This window comes from Leptodactylus fuscus, chromosome 10, assembly GCF_031893055.1.
Source record: "Leptodactylus fuscus isolate aLepFus1 chromosome 10, aLepFus1.hap2, whole genome shotgun sequence".
NCBI lineage: Eukaryota > Metazoa > Chordata > Amphibia > Anura > Leptodactylidae > Leptodactylus > Leptodactylus fuscus.
The window spans coordinates 34,562,135-34,584,206 of record NC_134274.1 but is presented as its reverse complement, the minus strand read 5'-3'; the positions used below and the strand labels follow the sequence as shown (position 1 = coordinate 34,584,206).

Here is a 22,072-nt window from a genome sequence, read left to right as displayed (position 1 = left end):
TGAAGAGCTATTGCTAAATGCACCGATATCTCTTGACCTCGGGCACATAACGGGAAAACTGACGGTGTGCTGAATTCAGTGCACTGTTGACTTTCTAGCGGAATATAAAACCGCATGTGACCGAAGACGTGAAAGGTCCCCATTAACACTAAAAAGGCTTATATCTTTGGAAAGGCTGATCGGATTTGGATAAACAAAACACCAACATGCTCAGGGTGACAGCGCCTATTGGATGATGTACGTCACTGGACTTTCCAGTCCTACTCACAGGATCTCTTCAAGTCAGGAAAAGATCAAAAAGTATCAAAATATAAGGCCGATCCTTCTTACTACTTCACTTTGTATCCACATCTGTGACACAAAATAATGTACTTAACACAAACAAATTTGAGAAAAGCTATACTTGGTTTAACGACAGATTTCGACTTGCCGGTAATACTAATACACGGATATACTTTGTCCTCCTCTTTCTAACTTTTTTTACACAAGGAGAAAAGTTGAGAAAATTAATTGCCAATTAAAATAAATGTAAAGCCTCAAAAAGCAATAAAGGTCATAACGGATATAATCGGGCCGGTGGATCACTCCTATTCCTTGCCATTAAAGACGGTGTTCAGTCCTTCACTAGAGAATAAGAAAAACACTAAAGGGTGATTTGTCTACACGAAAATATCTATGATATCAGACGGCCTGAGCGTACTGCCTGATGAAGAGAAATATCGCTCTAAATTAGCGCGTATACCACTTTCTAATTGCTCCGACATAAATTACGGAGACATCAGGGTTCTCTCCAAGTAGCATGTTGTGTTGGAGCAATGAATTCTAAAACTGCTGACTCTCGGCTCCCGCGACTGCTCATCGTTCTTGCCGCAGATGACGCCCCATTTCAATGTTAATTGTGATTCAAGTCAATAACAATTTATGCCATATCCAGAGACTTACAAAGAGCTTATGACTGGCACTGTGTCTGTACTCAATACTCCATTATGTACGTGATGGAGCGGCACAAACAGAAATACTTTGTTTCATTATTTATTTGCTTTTACAATATTCTTTTATGTTACGCTTTATAGTCGGTAAAGAATAAGCCTGGGATTAAACTCATGGCAGCTCAATAGTAAACAGCAAAAAGAAAAAAAAAGAAAATACGCCATGATAAGTAATTTACCGAGCTATCACTAAAGAGGGAAAAACAAGAGATTTACAGCAAAGACGTGTTCGCTAAACATAAGGCTATTTCATCACTTCTATTTATTACAAATCGTATACAGACCAAGAAGAAATGGGAAAAGGATGTTTTTACGGAAGAGCCGCTGCAAAATATATTGTTTAAGTAAACTCTGACAGCACGTTCTGCTTCAACCCACATAAAAAATGGCGTATAATAGAGAAAGGTGCGGGCAGAATTGGAAAGGAGTTCACACAAAGCATTCATATGGTTTTACCTGTAGTTCTGCCCCAGGAATGTACTAAGAAGACTTTGATTGTTTCTTTTGTAGCCATCACCGACATCAAAACTTCTGCCCTCTGCACATATCTTACACAATGTACAGCGTGTTCATCCGAGTCACTGCCAGGACTGCCAAGTATCCAGGCATCACAGGAGATTTTACATTTCACAGGCATTCAATGTAAAGGTGGGGTCTGAAGTTACAAAAAGTTGATCTTTTGTTGTTTTTTTTTTTTTCAAAACCTGCCACTTTGGAGTTGAACTGCAATACCGATCTCACATACAGCCCATAGACAATAACGTGTATATATTTTCATGGTGTGCATTTGATTGCTATATTTATCCACTGTGGTGGGTCAGCTTAAATAGTGCGGGGAGGGGGAGGGTTACCAGCTTATTTTGTTTGGCCCCTGGATTCATCCTTGGATGTACCTTAGGATACCTTGTAATATAAGTGCTCTATAGTCTGCATTATACACATTTAGGCTGGTTTCACACTAACCCAGTCTTGGACATGAGATTCAATCCATCTCTATGCCGGATTCACCAGCCAGTACACTGCTTGGAGATGGACTAGTATTGTAGACATCTATGATGGAATCCCTACATCTCAGCTACTTACTGTCCCATAGTGATTACAGTACAGTATGTACCAGAGGGGCAGGGAGTTCTACCATCATCCTACTAATATTATAAATGGGAAAGTTTGGATGCTTGTGTGTTTGGATGTTCGTTCCTCGATCACGCAAAAAAGGCTGAACGGATTTGAATGAAATTTGGCACATATAGTTTGTAACCTCGATTAAAACATAGGCTACTTTTTTTCCCGGTAAATGACAGCTTCACGACTGTTATGAATGTATGTTCACATACTATATTACACTGCTCTTATCTCAGCTTCTGAGAAAGCCACGGCTTTTACCTTTCTATGTAAACACTCAGCTAACCCTCAGTCCATTGTGTACATGCATTTGCATATTATCTGATCAGCTCCAGGCAACATGCTGACACACTGGATGGGAGAAAAACTTTAATCCAAATTGGCAGTTTGCTACCATAGTCATAGAGTTCTCCTCAAGCGGAGCTGACAGGGATCATCTGTGCCAACAACATGCTCATTATATGGCGTCCCAGCGAGCTGCTGAGATGCTGGAACAATCACGGGCACAGCACAAGGAACGAGTTTAGCGGCTGGCCAGCTTGACAGCTGCCGAAACGCCGGAGCAGGCGGATTATCAACGCCAACAACATGCTCATTATATGGCTTCCCAGCAAGCTGCTGAGATGCCAGAACAATCCGAAACGCCGAAGCAGGCGGATTATCAACGCCAACAACATGCTCATTATATGGCTTCCCAGCAAGCTGCTGAAATGCCAGAAGAATCAAGGGCACAGCGCCAGGAATGAGTTCAGCGCCAGGCCAGCATGACAGCTGCCGAAACCCTGGAGCAGGCAGATCATCAATGCCAACAACACAAAGAAGAAGTCACGGGCAGAGACTAGTATATAATATAACTATAATGCTAAAAGTCCCGCTCCAAGCATAGTGTACAGGGTGACAAATCTGGCGCACACTTGTTTTTCTGTTGTAACTTGGAAATATTTTATAGAAAGAGGAGACGAAAGAGGAGAGGAAAATTTGTAGCAAATTAATGAACATGAAATGGTCTAACATATAAAACAGCCATTATATGAGCAGACATCATGTACGTGAATCATTTGACCAGTACAGTCAATCACAGCATCATCTGTGACTCTTGCATATATCGCACATAATGCGGACAATGGTCAAAGGAATGATGTATGTGACCATCACTGCAGGATCGGTGGGGAATATAATGGGTGAGAAATGGTTACTTTATATCATTTCCTGCCTATAAACCTCTACTTTACACATTGGGTCATATATGAGGAAAATCTGAATCCATATTGTATTAGCAGAAGGCACTGGACTCCTGCTCAGGATAACATTGGACTATCAAAGCCAGGCTGCACAGACATTGATCTTGGCTCCTGATCAGCTTCTTACAGTTCCTGATCCACTTTTAAACAAAACACGTGAATCTGAGCAATGCTGGATAAAAGAAGAATATACGACAATGGGCTAGCTGGAAATAGTATCTACAGCTCAGCTCTAGCAAGTTACATGTACAAGGCTACTTCTAAGCTACTTGTGGTTCCAGATAGCAAGAAACTTTCAGAATGATCCATGTAAATCTCTGGACCTTAAAAGGGGTTGTCCAGGAATCTTTAATGTATGAGTTGTCCTTAGGATAGGCCATACACATCTGATTAGTAGAGGGTGCAACACACGTGCTATATACAACATAGAGCCGGAAGCAGTGGGCTCCAGTTCCTGTATAATGGCTGGGCGCTAGTTCAGGGTATTGGCAGTAGCCCTCTAAAGCTGATCTGTGCCTGCGCATTCTATCAGTCTCCCATAGGGTTGAGCCGATCTTGACTTTTCAGGATCGATTTTAAAATCCGATTTCCGATCATTTTTCATTCGAACCCGATCTCGATCCCAATTCCGATCCCAATGCAAGTCAATGGGATTTTTTTTTATTAAATCGGAGATCGGATTTTAAAAGCAATCCTATTCACTATACAGCATGGAATCTAACAAACGCTTTAATTGTTAGAATCCAGGCTGTGTAGTGAATCACTAAGTAGCCAGAGGATTTTTTTTAATCCTCTGGCTACTTAGTCCCCCCTGGTGTCCACTTACCTCCAGAGATGGCTTCTCCGCTACTCCGGTGTTCTTCTTGCTGTCACTCCACGCTGCAGTCTTCTTTGCCTCGCTGCTCCCTGCCTCCCAGGTTAGGAGAGTGTGGGCGGGTACTGGGAGGGGAGACGTCACGTCTCCCCGCCCTGTACCTGCCCACACTCTCCTAAGCCACAAGCCCCGCCTTCCTAGCTCTTTAAGCACTAATCTGGGAGGTGGGGCAGTGAGGCAAAGAAGATTGCAGTGTGGAGCAGAACAGCGGAGCAGCGATCTCTGGAGGTAAGTAGCTATGAGACATGTTAATTTAGTCTCCCTTTAGAATGAATGGAGGCAGCCGGCGCGCAGGGGGTTAAGGCTGTGTGCCGGCTGCTTCCATTCATTCCTATGGAACCGCAGCAGAGCCTTCACACTGAGTATACACTATATACTCAGTGTGAAGGCTAAGGGGAAATAGCGGGGAAATAATCCTCGATCCCGCCTAAATAGATCGTGTTCGGAATTCCGATCGCGATCGTGAAATTTTCTCGGTCAACGATCGGAATCCGATCTTTTCCGAACACAATCGCTCAGCCCTAGTCTCCCACTAATCAGATATTAATGGCCTCTTCTAAAGAGGGGCCAGAATTGAAAAATTCCAGGACAACTCCTTTGAAGGGAGTCCACCACTTTTAGGTTTTAGGGATCATTTTAAGCTGTTCAGTGCACCTAAGGAATTGCTGCATCTACTGGAGCACCTCTTTTTCACCTCTAAAAAGACTGCTGGATCCTTACATGCAACCACAGTCACACACCGGTATCCCAGCAGGCACAGCCGCACCCCATGTGTCCTGAACAGCTCTTTTACATGTGGATTAAAAGCAGATTTTCTCATAAGCAAGACTGCACTTTAACACAAAAAATTCACTGCATCACTAACCATGGTTTAGATGATAGTTTGGTATAGCTAGACTCCTTTAACCAATACACCACTTTAACCCCTAACAGTCACATGAAAATTGCAAAAACTCTCTTGAAAGTACATTTTTTATTGCAGATTTTGAATCCATAGTGGCATTATATACTGCTAGAAAGTTGACAGTGCACAGAATTCCCACTGTCTGCTGCATGTGTTCTCCAACAGACAGGTTAAAGTGAAAGCTGCAAGTATATACAGTGGCGCTTTAACCAGTCATACCTATAAATTTATGTGACCTACATGATCACATGATCTTATTTTAAAGCTACAATTCTTAGCTTTAAAACAAGACAAAGATCATGGCTCTATCCCCTGTGGTTCCGGAGATAAAGTTGTCTACAATGACAGTGTCCCTGGATAGATCCTGCTCTGGATGAACTATAATGCACTTTGCTCAAATACTGAGCAGGATTCATCCAGAACTGAATGAGTGTTAATAATACAATTCATCCCTATATCCTTAAGTATTTTCAGTGCAATGAATTACTAACCATGACCATTTTAATTTTTGAAATTTTCCAGTAGCTGCTGCATTTCCCCCCTAGGCTTATACTCGAGTCAATAAGTTTTCCCAGTTTTTTGTGGTAAAATTAGAGGCCTCGGCTTATATTCGGGTCGGCTTATACTCGAGTATATACGATATATGCCAAGACCATCCGGCATGACTTAACAATAAAATTCACATTTAATTATTATATTGAGAAAATGCTTTGCCCTTTCATGAAGCTTCAGAGGACAAACCATGGTGAAAAGTTCACACGTAACAGAAAAAACAATAATAGCTCCACTCATTACTAGTAAAAGCTTCCAGATATTACGCAACAAACACAACCTACCTCACTACTGTAGGGTACAGTTCAGACGTATAAATGTAAACCACATTGAAGGCAGCGCTGACGGACAGCTTCCCAAGTAAGGCAAGGGCTGCAGGACTCAAATACAAACCTATGGGTAAGAAAAAAAAGAAAGAGTAACAGCATTACACCTTACTTTATTAAATAAAACCAGACACACATGAAATATCATAACAAAAATGTGCTCACCAGTGTTTATTCCCTTACCCGCTTTGAGCGTACTGTATTCACATCAGGGATTATAGGGTTACATTATGGTTTCCACATTACACCAGTTATTTATTTAGTTTTTTATTTAGCAAGTTTCTAATCAAATAAGATCAGATTCATATAAAGAGGGGAAAAACTGAGAAAAAGCCCAAAAGAGGAGCACATAAGCTCATCATAAAATGGAGAAAATATCATAAGAAATACAATATCTTATATCTAGTGTACATACAAAGGACCTACGAAAGTTTAAAGCACCCCAGCAAAAAATAAAAAAATGCTAACCTCTCTGAAAATGAGACTGTGTGCAGTTATGATGTGAAGTTATGTGCTCTCCTCTGGAGCACTAACCTTCTCTCTGTTCCTCTGATGCACACAGTGTTGCCTGATCTATTGTATGATAGACTAGCAGTGCCTACAACATATATATATATATATATATATATATATATATATATATATATATATATATATTTGCCCATACAATTTCTATTAAAGTGGTTTTTCAAGACTAAAATATTTATATCCTATCCTACTTCTAAAGGTCAGCTGATCTAAGGGCAGCAGGACCCTAGTCAGCTCTCATGATGCTAGGTTTTTAGTTCTGGAAAAGCTCTTTAGGTCAGGGCAATATGTTGCAAATTACAGTAGTAGAATAGTATATCAACCAATTTAATCCACACACTGTGTAAAAACATAAATTGATAGTGTTTGGAGCCCACCCACATGTCAATTACTGCTGCAGCAAATGAGTCTACTTTAGATTAGTAGACTAGTAGACTGGTAGCAAGCCTGAAGGAGTGCAATTTGCACGATACAGCCATTGCTTTGCTTTATTGACTAATGCTACCATTCTTCCTGTGATGTGCTTACAACTTTTTAAAGAAATGGAATAAAGAATTGCGTTTTTTTAAGAATCGCTGTGGTGAGTGCCCTGCTTTTGCAACCTTTGAACTTTTGATTTGTTCATGACTTTATACTCAGTGTGCACCACCTGGTCAGCGATTCATGCTGTTCACATTATCACTGCCTTGCCCTGTGTTTTGAGGTTATAACCCCTATATTCTGGGAGCAGTGGTGCCGCCAGTGCTATTTTTCTTGTTGTTCATCTACTTTAGACTAGGCCCCCTGTGTTTATCCAAAAGCAGACCACCACATGTGGCCCTAGCCTTAAGGTGCCCATCATTTTGCTGGACAAAATCACATAGTATTCTACACTATTGCCTCAGTGATTTTATTTTTTTAACTTTTTGGAAACTGTAATGCAAGTCACAATGGAACGTTATATACGGTTATAAGAGGTGTATAAGGGGTGCACTCCTGATAGGTTTATTGGTTCACTTGGTGGGGAGGCTAAAGATCAGTACAAGTAGTTGCTTTTAACACCATGACGCATATATTCCAAGTCAGACTAATGTACAATGCTGTACAGTATGTTATATCCCTTGTCAGCTGCATGGATAAAGTAACAACCATTTGTAGGAGAGTGGAACGTTTGTTTTTTTTATTTGTTTTAAAAAAAAAAAAAAAAAGAAAACAACATTACCTGGTTATTAGACAAGTTACCAAATTAAATAACTTTTTTTCCCCATATTTACCCGTATATACTCGAGTATAAGCCGAATTTTTCAGCCCAGTTTTTGTGCTGAAAAAGCCCCCCTCGGCTTATACTTGCTCAGCAAAAAAAAAAAAAAATATATTATATATATATATATATATATATATATATATATATATATATTTTTTTTTTTTAAGGAGGGGGGCCTATGACCAGCCACAATATTAATGTATAGAATCTCCCATATAATAGTAAAAAATTGAAAAAAAAAAGATTAAAAAAAAGTTCTACATCCCTCCTTTCCCTAGAATACATATAAAAGTAGAAAATGACTGTGAGGCACATACACATTAGGTATCCCTGTGTCTGACAGGGCCCGGTCTACTGAATATAGGGTACCTGCAGTGCTTGCTCCTGTTCCATCGGAGGGGTTAATAGGAGCACTGCAGATCCCCTATATTCAGCCAGGCTGAATTCCAAGTGGGGGAAGAAAAAAAACAGTCCTCGAGTTCAGGGAAGGGGCAGACAGACAACCAAAACACCCCCTCCCCTTCCCCATCACCCAGCATCTACTGCACCCAAAAACTCCGACCATTTTAATTTTTGAAATTTTCCAAAAATACGGTAGTTTTAAAACTATCAAGCCATATAAATCAATGGAAACTTAAAGTCCAGAATAAACTCTAATTCTTTCCCTATACTAAACCCCTTTCCCCCGCCTAACTTCTAATTTACGTGTATTAAAAATTTTTTTTAAAAAAATTGTATAAAATGACCTATAAGTGACCGCCCCAGGAACACTTTCTGATAATCCGGTGGTGTTCTGTTTCACAGTTTCCGAAACAGAACGTCACCAGTATTTGCGGGTCTTCTTGTGTCCAGGATGGCTCCTAATTTACATATAAGCCTCTAAAGGGTGGCTAGTTAAAAAAAAAAAAAAAGTGAAACTGATCAGGGGCCCAGAGTTATGAAGTTTGGGTCCGCTTTAAAGGGGTGTGTTCTTCATACTTTGGCACTGTCAACACTGATTGGGCAATATGAGACTGTCCGCCGACACCCCCTACTGGTAACATTGAAATATCAATATATTCATCAATTTTCTAGGAGAATTAACACAATGCTGAGTTCTAAAAATAATTCTGAAGAATTGCTATATTATGGGGAATATAATTATTTCCTAAAATAGACATTTCAGTAGAGGTGACAGATCCACTTTAAAGAAGAGTATAAGTATATATGTCTGAAAATAGACTCGGAAATGGTAAATTCTTATTTTTATAGATATATATCTGTACCTTGCAGGTGTTCTCATAAGCAAGAAGAGTTAATTTTGAGCGCGAGTCCCTAGATAACCATGTATTTAATGGCGGAGCGCCTCCTTACGTCCACTTCAGACGGTTGATCCCTGTATAGAGATGGGGCAGAGCGCTCCCACTCATCCCGCACTATGGTCCTGATGTCCATTAACAATCTCAAAATGAAAAAGGTCAATGTACGGACGCCGCCACAAAAACCAATTACGGGACCAAATTAATGTTAAAATACCATCTTGTTTCCTACTCCTCTCCATAGCAACAGTAACTCCTAGAAACCAAGCAGCCACCACCGGCTAAGACTTATTTGTGTGCAAGTAATTGTAAAACAGCTTGAAGCAATTTTTGCCCGAACCTTGAATGTGCAGAATCATAAATATCAAGTCTTGCTGGAGAAAAGGAAAATGAGATGAGTACAAGACAGCGGCTCCGAACAAGTCTTCAATACGTGTCAACTCTCTGCATCCAAGAAGACGGCCATAGCTCAGGTTCAATGATCTTTAATAAGTGAAAGACTTCCTTCTTCTTTCAACTTTGCTGTATTGAATAATGCATTGCCTTTGATACGGCTTTCATTACCCTTGTGGGAGTACAAGACTCCTGTCTGCCTTAATGATTTCTCGTCTCTTATCAGGTAAACCTTAAGGGGTCTTATTTGATCCAATATGTTCAATTCCCGATTCTGCAAAATAGCACAATAATAGTATCAAACTTCCTCAAAACTTCTCCATACCCATTAAATAGACCGTGTACAACCCATCACCCATGTCAGGATAGCCGGCATTACAAAAACAGGAGCGGGACTTCGGATTCTGCAAACCCTATCCAAACCAAAAAATGCAAAATCGGCTCTATTATATTGGCACGCACTGGATGTGGCAGGCATATCCCACCATAACGGGTACCACTATGTCTAGGTATATAGCATTCATGTAGTGTACACAGGTCCTGTATGGAAAGCATATAAGAACAATGAATTCAAAAGGGAAGGACTCTAGAAATTTTTCTGGGACATCAATGGATGCTGTAGTGGCTCCTGCAAGGGCAAAAATGACCGATTACTTTTTGACTCCTTTACTAGTTTTGGATGTAAAAGACTGCGTGCAAAAAAAAAAAAAAAAAAAAGTGTCAGCTACGGCTATGTTCACATTTGATCAGAGTCTCCATTACAATGTCCACCTCAATTCGGCAGAAAAAAAAAAAAAAAAAGTCCTGCACGCACAGCTTTTTCACTTTCAGTTTTAAAACAATGCATATCCGATGAACCCCATGATCGTCAAAGGGATGAACAGACTCTGCAGGTAAGTGCTATTTTAGAGGTCTGACGGACCAGAACAACAGACATGCGACACTAGTGTGGACCTATCATAAGCCTAACGCTCTATTCACACAGATTGAAAAACAGCTGTGTGACGGTTGTTTTTAAAAAGCATTGCCAGTCTTAATGAAGTCTCCGACTGGTGCAAAGTGTGCTGACTTACCAAGCCACTTATTAAATGAGGTACATGCCCGTTCATCAGGACATACGATTATGCCAGTCAGGAACTTTAGACGTAGATCTCCTGCATAACTAACGCCAGTAAGACCCGTCCGGCTCTGCCCACATTCATGGAAGGTGTAGTGAACAAGGCACAGAACGGGGATTTGGCACAAGAAAGGCCTTGCACCAAAGATTTGCCACTTTATCACATCTATGCTGCGTAGGCACTAGATTAGGTGCAACATGTCCGCAATGGCCGCAATTCACGGCACTGCACGGACTCGCCCATAGAACTCTATGGGCGAGTGCGGCAGCTCACGGACAATTGCGGAGTGTAAGTTGATGATCAGCAACTAGTGTTGCTGATCAGCAACTTGCGGACCACAAATGCATTACGGTCGTGTAAGAACAGCCTAAGGCTGACACTAGACTTTCTACTGCTAATGTGCAAGCGGATCAGCCCAAGGATTAACCCCATTATCAACCAAAGGTGACAACATGTGGCTTTTTTTCCAAGCCATAAGCAGATGGCTCCATACACCACGTAATGGCTACATAACTCTGTAAAGCGCTATAGAATGTGATGGTGCTATATTGCTATATATCGCAAGTCAGCAAATAAAGAATACCGCATTATTGCCGCTTGATTCTCTTTCGCCTGAATACCCTGGCACAGCCAATACAGTGTGCCTAACTCCCCACAGATCTCGTCCCTAGCATCTATTGGACAACCTCTTTAATGTGCTACAGCCTAGCAGTCCTCTTCTATGATGAGCCAACATGTAGGAAATGTGTCACCCTATGGCACTGCCACTGAGCACTTTGCTATATCCCATTCTACTCCTGACGTTTGCTTTTATATACAGCTGTAAGTGTGATATACAAACCCATAGGCACTTCGTGGCCAGGTTAATATGATCAGTAGGACAGTGTAGGGAGTCAATCTGTATATATAGTGGACATCAGATTGCTGTGAGATACAGCAGAGGGTGGTGAACATGAAAGCATTCAGCAACCATCAGAGCGTTTAGGAGCAGACACTGCGGGTAAATAACCAGACCTCAAACTGAATGTTGGGTGAGCGCAGGTGAAGCAGCTGTGCAAGCAGAAGCAAAACCGCTGCGCCCGGGAACTGCTCAAGAGCTGCATTTGTAAAAGGTTTTAGAGACAGGAACATTAGACAAAATACAAGAGGTTAATGCAACAATCACTGTAGTGGGAAACGGTTACTGGATGCTTCAGCTAAGTGCATCATACAACATATAATGTGAATTAGGGTCCAAATCACACATCACCTTCCAAAAAGTACAAAGCTGTATGTTACAATGTACTAGATGGACAGTCCGGAATTAAAGACGGTCTAACACCTCCTCCAAACCTATTCAGCTGCCACCACCACTTTATAGAGCAAGTTACAGTGATAAACATGTGATTGTTATTATTAATAACAAATTATTATTATTATTATTATTATTATTATTATACGCACATCCGCTAATATTTTAATGGCTTTTGTTGTGATCTATAAGCCATAGACAACAGAGCTCCTGTGCAAGAATTGCTATGGATCCCTTATTTTCCAATATCATTCATAGCATAGATACTTGGTTCTCTTTAACAATTCACCAGTAAACCTTAGCCATGAAGTGCATTTGCCTGAAATCCAATAGAAAATAGAAGTCTGCTATTAAGGTGATAGGGCCCCCTGACCTACTGGGACCCTGTGCAAATGTACAGGCTGCACCAATGGTATATTTGCCCCTGTCTGTGATAAAATATCATGATGCAATTGTCAAGTTAATCTTTGCTACATCAGTATCATAAATGTACCATCTGGAATACTTGGCAAGAGAAGTTGTGAAACAGTAAACTCTGTAGGGACAGCTTAGTGACAAGATGGTGAACGCCTGTGCAAAAGCTGGAAGTAAATGATGGGGATATAATAAACTTTGCTAGGATACAGGTACAGGAGGACTAAATGCAATAAAACATGGGATATACAATGAAACATCAGCAAGTTGTTTCGTCCATGGTTTTCAAGGATACATATTTTTGACATTATGCACAAACTGGGAATTCAGCTACAAGTTCAATATAAAATGTATGTATGTATATATATATATATATATATATATATATATATATATATATACACACACACACACATATACAGTATATACACATACTGTATATATTATGACACACACACAGTACAATATATAGTGACTAACTCTTCAGCAATCTTTGCATAAATGAGAAGTATAGGTGATTAGAAGGAATGATGTAATATATCTTATTAGAGGAAAATGCCACTTTTCCTGCTCCCTCTCTTGCTCCCATAAACTAACTTTCACACTGCAAATCCCTGCTTTGGGGAGGGGGAAGGGTATCACAAGGAGATTAAAGAAAAACATAGTCTGATACTGGAGATAAACAAGAGCTTTCTATCACAACCAAAGTGCTTTATACACACCAGCAGTGGTCACTGCTTCTCTATATATGTCCTGCAAGGTTCTGTGCCTGTTTTAGTGATAAAGCAAAAGTTATAAAGCAGATTCTTCTCTATTTAATGTGTGCAGTGTTGGCCAGCTAGTCTCTACCCACCATCTTAGAGAATAATACAAACTACAGATATATCGTGGAGGGAGAATTGCTAAAAAATTCTATAATATGCCTCATATAATGGCCAGATATAGTGCAACTCCTCATAGTGTGCTATAGATTTATGCAAAGCCTATTAAAAGATGAGGAATATTTTCAATGAAATATTGATAGAAGTGAGTCTCCAATACCAGATCCATTATAAATGCATAAGAGCCTATTCACACAACCTAGAGCATCACCCAAGTGGCTCCAGTGATCTGTTAAAAATTAGAACATCTTTTATAGCTTGGACTGTGGGAGAGGAGAGGAAAAAAAACAAAAAAACACACCAGGTGCCGCACGCATGCAGCTTACATACACAGCCCAGACGTGGCTATGTCGTGTGAATACATTTGTAATGCGCTTTTCTCATAAAGGGACTCAAAGAGCGGGGAGCTTTGTAGAGTAGGGGAATTAGCACAGGCTCCCCAACACAACACAAAGGTCGGTTTACAGGAAAACAATTTACCCATCAGTAAGATTTTGGCATGTGGCAGGAAACCCACGCATACATGGGGAGAACATACAAACTCCACGCAGATGTCCTTGGTCACATTCGAAGCCAAACACTGTAAGGCAACAGGGCTGACCACTGAGCCACTGTGCTGCCCCATAAGTATGTCAGTGTTAGGCCCCTTGCAGACGACCGTGGTGTGGGTCAGTGTGTTATCCGTATATTTCACGTATAGCACACTGACCCCATTCTTTTCTATGGGCCCGTACGCACAACAGTGATTTTCACGGTCCAGTGTGTGGGCCAACAGTCCGAGCTGCACCATCTATTCATTTAATGGAAGCATGGCCCGTGCACAGGCGGCACATGAGGACATCTCCAAGTCCCCCATGTGTAGCCTGTGCTTTAAATTTAATCTTTGCAGCACGGTCGTCTGCAACCGGTGTTATACCAGGAACCAAAGCAGATTAGCTACAGTACTAAAAGGAAGGGAGGGTAACATTAGGAGTACTGAAGCACATGATGGGGGTTGTAGCACGCTCTGCACCCATCATACCACATGCTGTGAAAAAGCTGCATCTGTAATTTGCCTTTTATTTATGTGCACGCGGCGGGGTTTTGTGATACAGGGGTGGACTTGCTGTTCCAGGGCATTAGGTTAATGAATACATGACATAGACGCACACCTCCAGCAATGAAATATTCACTAATGACTCTTGGGAGCAGCCGGGAAGCCATTAACACTCCAAATGTGTTTTAGTTGAAAAAGAAAAATGTATTCATTAAGCGAGAGGCGCCCGAGAGTCTTAATGTCATTAGTTAAGGTGTGTACAGACCAGTACACTATTCACTTCTCACACTCCAAAATGTTTGCAGCACTTGTGACTAATGCAAGCTATCAGCGAGATTGAAAACAATTATCCGCCAACATGTCGCGTCTGCCATTCGACGGGCACATCAGAGATGCGGCTGTTATCAGTGGTTAACACCACAGAGCATGCACAGCACCCGAGAAGGTGTTTTATTCCAGATAGCAAATTTACAAAAGCGCTACAGATTGCCACATTACCATCTACACTGTATTACTAGGGTGGAAAGGGTTTCTTAACCAGTGCCAGCAAGCGCACTCCAAGAAATCCAGGCCCTGGAGGCAACAACCAGAGGACGACTTCTATTCCTACAATTGCCTGCGGTACAGAGGCTTCAGACTATCTGGAGAGTCTTCATAGCATAACAAATTATGGTTATAGAAATTATTTCCAAAATACGTGTTTACATTTTTTGACTCGCACTGCGCTGCAACTCATTGTGCCCGCAGGTCTATTACATAGATCTCCAAAATATTCTGTCCTGATAAACTCCATGCTCTGCTTTACTGATAGAGAGCTCCAATTTATCTTATATAGTCACAGTGAAATGAATAAATATTCAAAATAAAATTCTGGTTTCTTGCGGCGGCCACTAGGGGGAGCTTTGAAGCTTTCTGCGTGCCGTTTATTCAATAATAAATTACTGTGCAGTAGACTCCACCTAGTGGTGGCCATGGGCATCTAGAATTGTATCATTTAAAGGGGTATATAAAAAGTAGGTTTTGATGGGCTCCAAGTTCATTACACTTACTAATATACTTTACATATGTCCAGATTTCAGTCCCGGCCCTGTGATCTAGGATCTCCACTTCCTCCGATATAGGCCTAGTGCCTTCTACCCCTTCTTGAGTCAGTGATGTGACGAAAGGGTCGTCAGTCTGGTTTCACTGCCTCGGTCTTTGTTGTGATTGCTGAAAAACGGGGCTACCTTGACCTGTGAAAGACAAACAGCCCCCTTTAACACGTCACTGAGACTGACAGCGGGAGGAAGATCTCTGCCTATGGCAAAACGGATTCAACAATGAAGCTTCCAGGACCCTGGGACAAGCACTGACATCTGGACATCAAGTCAGCTTCATTATTAAAGCAATTTACACATAGATCACTTGGAAAACTTCTTATATAGCTGGACACCCCCTTTAATTCTCTGAGGTTAGGAGCACTTTAGAAGAAAATCAGAGTTGCAACTGCTGTAAAGATATAAAGTATTATAGAATAAGTCAAGACAAAATATTGGACCTTAAAATGAAAATGGTTAAAGGTTCTGATCCATCTTAAAGGGGTTATCCGGAGGATAACAAAAACTGTGCTGAAAAATTCGGCTTATACTCGAGTATATTCGGTAAGTATACCAGATTCTGGCTCCACAGGTACAGCCGAGCCACTCCGTTCTGGGTCACCCTCCTGTATGACTACAATACAGAGGTTAAAATTAGAGATGAGCGAACACTAAAATGTTCGAGGTTCGAAATTCGATTCGAACAGCCGCTCAATGTTCGTGTGTTCGAACGGGTTTCGAACCCCATTATAGTCTATGGGGAACAGATACTCGTTAAGGGGGAAACCCAAATCCGTGTCTGGAGGGTCACCAAGTCCACTATGACACCCCAGGAAATGATGCCAACACCTCTGGAATGACACTGGGACAGCAGGGGAAGCATGTCTGGGGGCATCTAACACACCAAAGACCCTCTATTACCCCAACATCACAGCCTAACAACTACACACTTTACACACTCAATACCACCTCTCTGACAGTAGGAAAACACCTTGAAACATGTGTATTTGGCACTTGCAGTGAGGAGAGCTTGTCACCAGCAGTGAATTTGGCCCTTGTAGTAAGTTGAGGTTGGCACCAACATTTGTTTTGAAAATCAGGGTGGATTGAGCCTCTAACCAGCAGAGTTTGGGCAAATTCATGGTGGAGGGAGCCTCTAAAAACCCCAGTTTGGACCAATTCATGGTGGAGGGAGACTCTAAAAACCCCAGTTTGGACCAATTCATGGTGGAGGGAGACTCTAAAAACCCCAGTTTGGACCAATTCATGGTGGAGGGAGCCTCTAAAAACCCCAGTTTGGACCAATTCATGGTGGAGGGAGCCTCTAACCAGCCCAGTTTGGACCAATTAATGGTGGAGGGAGCCTCTAAACAGCCAAGTTTTGGGAAATTCATGGTGGAGGGAGCCTCTAACCAGCCCAGTTTGGACCAATTCATGGTGGAGGGAGCCTCTAAACAGCCCAGTTTGGGCAAATTCATGGTGGAGGGAGCCTCTAACCAGCCCAGTTTGGACCAATTCATGGTGGAGGGAGCCTCTAAAAAACCCAGTTTGGACCAATTCATGGTGGAGGGAGCCTCTAAACAGCCCAGTTTGGGCAAATTCATGGTGGAGGGAGCCTCTAAACAGCCCAGTTTGGACCAATTAATGGTGGAGGGAGCCTCTAACCAGCCCAGTTTGGACCAATTCATGGTGGAGGGAGCCTCTAACCAGCCCAGTTTGGACCAATTAATGGTGGAGGGAGCCTCTAAAAAACCCAGTTTGGACCAATTCATGGTGGAGGGAGCCTCTAAACAGCCCAGTTTGGGCAAATTCATGGTGGAGGGAGCCTCTAACCAGCCCAGTTTGGACCAATTAATGGTGGAGGGAGCCTCTAAACAGCCCAGTTTGGGCAAATTCATGGTGGAGGGAGCCTCTAACCAGCCCAGTTTGGACCAATTCATGGTGGAGGGAGCCTCTAACCAGCCCAGTTTGGACCAATTAATGGTGGAGGGAGCCTCTAACCAGCCCAGTTTGGACCAATTCATGGTGGAGGGAGCCTCTAAACAGCCCAGTTTGGGCAAATTCATGGTGGAGGGAGCCTCTAAAAAACCCAGTTTGGACCAATTCATGGTGGAGGGAGCCTCTAACCAGCCCAGTTTGGACCAATTAATGGTGGAGGGAGCCTCTAACCAGCCCAGTTTGGACCAATTCATGGTGGAGGGAGCCTCTAACCAGCCCAGTTTGGACCAATTCATGGTGGAGGGAGCCTCTAAACAGCCCAGTTTGGGCAAATTCATGGTGGAGGGAGCCTCTAAAAAACCCAGTTTGGACCAATTCATGGTGGAGGGAGCCTCTAAACAGCCCAGTTTGGGCAAATTCATGGTGGAGGAAGCCTCTAACCAGCCCAGTTTGGACCAATTAATGGTGGAGGGAGCCTCTAAACAGCCCAGTTTGGGCAAATTCATGGTGGAGGGAGCCTCTAACCAGCCCAGTTTGGACCAATTCATGGTGGAGGGAGCCTCTAACCAGCCCAGTGGGCAAATTCATGGTGGAGGGAGCCTCTAAAAAACCCAGCATGGACCAATTCATGGTGGAGGGAGCCTCTAACCAGCCCAGTTTGGGCAAATTCATGGTGGAGGGAGCCTCTAAAAAACCCAGCTTGGACCAATTCATGGTGGAGGGAGCCTCTAACCAGCCCAGTTTGGGCAAATTCATGGTGGAGGGAGCCTCTAAAAAACCCAGTTTGGACCAATTCATGGTGGAGGGAGCCTCTAAACAGCCCAGTTTGGACCAATTAATGGTGGAGGGAGCCTCTAAACAGCCCAGTTTGGACCAATTAATGGTGGAGGGAGCCTCTAACCAGCCCAGTTTGGACCAATTAATGGTGGAGGGAGCCTCTAACCAGCCCAGTTTGGACCAATTAATGGTGGAGGGAGCCTCTAACCACCCCAGTTTGGACCAATTAATGGTGGAGGGAGCCTCTAACCAGCCCAGTTTGGACCAATTCATGGTGGAGGGAGCCTCTAAAAAACCCAGTTTGGACCAATTCATGGTGGAGGGAGCCTCTAAACAGCCCAGTTTGGGCAAATTCATGGTGGAGGGAGCCTCTAAACAGCCCAGTTTGGGCAAATTCATGGTGGAGGGAGCCTCTAACCAGCCCAGTTTGGACCAATTAATGGTGGAGGGAGCCTCTAACCAGCCCAGTTTGGACCAATTCATGGTGGAGGGAGCCTCTAAACAGCCAAGTTTGGACCAATTCATGGTGGAGGGAGCCTCTAAAAAACCCAGTTTGGACCAATTCATGGTGGAGGGAGCCTCTAACCAGCCCAGTTTGGACCAATTAATGGTGGAGGGAGCCTCTAACCAGCCCAGTTTGGACCAATTAATGGTGGAGGGAGCCTCTAACCAGCCCAGTTTGGACCAATTAATGGTGGAGGGAGCCTCTAACCAGCCCAGTTTGGACCAATTCATGGTGGAGGGAGCCTCTAAAAAACCCAGTTTGGACCAATTCATGGTGGAGGGAGCCTCTAAACAGCCCAGTTTGGGCAAATTCATGGTGGAGGGAGCCTCTAAACAGCCCAGTTTGGGCAAATTCATGGTGGAGGGAGCCTCTAACCAGCCCAGTTTGGACCAATTCATGGTGGAGGGAGCCTCTAACCAGCCCAGTTTGGACCAATTAATGGTGGAGGGAGCCTCTAACCAGCCCAGTTTGGACCAATTAATGGTGGAGGGAGCCTCTAACCACCCCAGTTTGGACCAATTAATGGTGGAGGGAGCCTCTAACCAGCCCAGTTTGGACCAATTCATGGTGGAGGGAGCCTCTAAAAAACCCAGTTTGGACCAATTCATGGTGGAGGGAGCCTCTAACCAGCCCAGTTTGGACCAATTAATGGTGGAGGGAGCCTCTAACCAGCCCAGTTTGGACCAGTTAATGGTGGAGGGAGCCTCTAACCAGCCCAGTTTGGACCAATTAATGGTGGAGGGAGCCTCTAACCACCCCAGTTTGGACCAATTAATGGTGGAGGGAGCCTCTAACCAGCCCAGTTTGGACCAATTCATGGTGGAGGGAGCCTCTAAAAAACCCAGTTTGGACCAATTCATGGTGGAGGGAGCCTCTAAACAGCCCAGTTTGGGCAAATTCATGGTGGAGGGAGCCTCTAAACAGCCCAGTTTGGGCAAATTCATGGTGGAGGGAGCCTCTAACCAGCACAGTTTGGACCAATTCATGGTGGAGGGAGCCTCTAAACAGCCAAGTTTGGACCAATTCATGGTGGAGGGAGCCTCTAAAAAACCCAGTTTGGACCAATTCATGGTGGAGGGAGCCTCTAACCAGCCCAGTTTGGACCAATTCATGGTGGAGGGAGCCTCTAACCAGCCCAGTTTGGACCAATTAATGGTGGAGGGAGCCTCTAACCAGCCCAGTTTGGACCAATTCATGGTGGAGGGAGCCTCTAAACAGCCCAGTTTGGGCAAATTCATGGTGGAGGGAGCCTCTAAACAGCCCAGTTTGGGCAAATTCATGGTGGAGGGAGCCTCTAACCAGCCCAGTTTGGACCAATTCATGGTGGAGGGAGCCTCTAACCAGCCCAGTTTGGACCAATTAATGGTGGAGGGAGCCTCTAAAAAACCCAGTTTGGACCAATTCATGGTGGAGGGAGCCTCTAAACAGCCCAGTTTGGGCAAATTCATGGTGGAGGGAGCCTCTAACCAGCAGAGTTGGTGGAAATCAGGGTGGAGGGAGCCTCTAACCAGCAGAGTTGGGGGAAATCAGGGTGGAGGGAGCCTAGTATTAGCAGAATTGTGCAACGCTTATGGTGGATGAGTATGAGGATGCGGAGGAATTGGAGAGGTTGAGTACAGACATGGAGTTTCATGTTGGGGTGCTTTACACAGGTGGGCACAAAAATGACGGCTCTACCCAGTGGTGGTTCATTTTTATCAAAGTGAGCCGGTCGGCACTCTCAGCTGACAGACGGGTGCGCTTGTCAGTGATGATGCCACCGGCTGCACTGAACACCCTCTCAGATAGGACGCTGGCGGCAGGACAGGACAGCACCTCCAAGGCATATAGGGCAAGTTCAAGCCACAGGTCCAACTTCGACACCCAATACGTGTAGGGCGCAGAGGGGTCGGAGAGGACAGGGCTGTGGTCGGAAAGGTATTCCCGCAACATGCGCCTATACTTCTCACGCCTGGTGACACTAGGACCCTCCGTGGCGGCACTTTGGCGAGGGGGTGCCATCAAGGTGTCCCAGACCTTAGACAGTGTGCCCCTCGTTTGTGTGGACCGGTGAGAACTTGGTTGCCTACTGGAGGAACTGCCCTCCCTGCCGCCAACGTCACATGCTGGAAACATCTCCATCATATTCTGCACCAATTGCCTGTGGCAAGCATTGATGCGATTGGCCCTCCCCTCTACCGGAATAAAAGACGAGATGTTGTTTTTATACCGGGGGTCAAGGATAGCAAAGATCCAGTACTGGTTGTCCTCCATGATTTTGACAATACGCTTGTCGGTTGTAAAGCACCCCAACATGAACTCAGCCATGTCTGCCACAGTGTTAGTTGGCATGACTCCTCTGGCCCCACCGGAAAGTTCAATCTCCATTTCCTCCTCATCCTCCATGTCTACCCATCCGCGCTGCAACAATGGGACGATTCGAAGTTGCCCGGAAGCCTCCTGTATCACCATCACATCATCGGACAACTCTTCTTCCTCCTCCTCCTCCTCCTCCTCCTCCATTAAACGCAGTGAAGCGGACAGATGTGTGGACCTACTCTCCAGCTGTGACGGATCGGATGCTATCCCTAACTCCTCTGTGTGATCTGAGTTATCCCTGATGTCAATCAGGGATTCTCTCAGAACACACAAGAGCGGGATTGTAAGGCTCACCATCGCATCCTCAGAGCTCACCCTCCTTGTGGACTCCTCAAAGACCCGTAGGATGTCACAAAGGTCTCTCATCCATGGCCACTCATGGATGTGAAACTGAGGCAGCTGACTTTGTGGCACCCTAGGGTTTTGTAGCTGGTATTCCATCAAAGGTCTCTGCTGCTCAACCACTCTATTCAACATCTGAAACGTTGAGTTCCAGCGTGTGGGGACGTCGCACAAAAGCCGGTGTTGTGGCACATGCAGGCGTTGCTGGAGAGATTTTAAGCTAGCAGCGGCTACTGTCGACTTGCGAAAGTGGGCGCACATGCGCCGCACTTTCACCAGTAGCTCTGGAACATTGGGGTAGCTCTTTAGGAAACGTTGCACCACTAGGTTGAAGACGTGGGCCAGGCATGGAACATGTTGGAGTCCGGCAAGCTCCAGAGCTGCTACCAGGTTCCGGCCGTTATCACAAACGACCATGCCTGGGCCCAGGTGCAGCGGCTCAAACCATATTGCCGTCTCATCGAGGAGGGCATCCCTCACCTCGGAGGCAGTGTGCTGTCTGTCCCCCAAGCTGATCAGCTTCAGCACAGCCTGCTGACGTCTACCAACGCCAGTGCTGCAACGTTTCCAACTCGTAGCTGGGGTCAATCTAACAGCGGAGGAGGAGGCGGTGGCGGAGGAGGAGGCGGTGGCGGAGGAGGAGGCGGTAGAGGAGGAGGAGGAGGGGGGTGTTCTTCTCGTGTCCCTGCCAGGAATGTTAGGCGGGGAGACGAGGTACACCGGGCCAGTTTGGGAAGCAGTCCCAGCCTCAACTACATTCACCCAGTGTGCCGTCAGTGAAATGTAGCGTCCCTGTCCGCATGCACTTGTCCACGCGTCGGTGGTCAAGTGGACCTTTGTGCAAAGCGCGGAACTAAGGGCCTGCC

At 44.2% G+C, this 22,072-nt stretch overlaps 1 protein-coding gene across 2 annotated transcripts in view; it reads right to left on the bottom strand.

Annotated features, from left to right (window-relative positions):
- Window positions 1-22,072, bottom strand: part of LOC142183053 (solute carrier family 22 member 15-like) — a 178,514-nt gene that overhangs the window by 67,413 nt on the left and 89,029 nt on the right. For both annotated transcript variants that reach the window (XM_075257955.1, XM_075257956.1), the window contains exon 9: window positions 5,967-6,075. In XM_075257955.1, coding sequence (XP_075114056.1) covers window positions 5,967-6,075 — 109 coding nt within the window. The remainder of the gene's footprint in view (window positions 1-5,966; window positions 6,076-22,072) is intronic.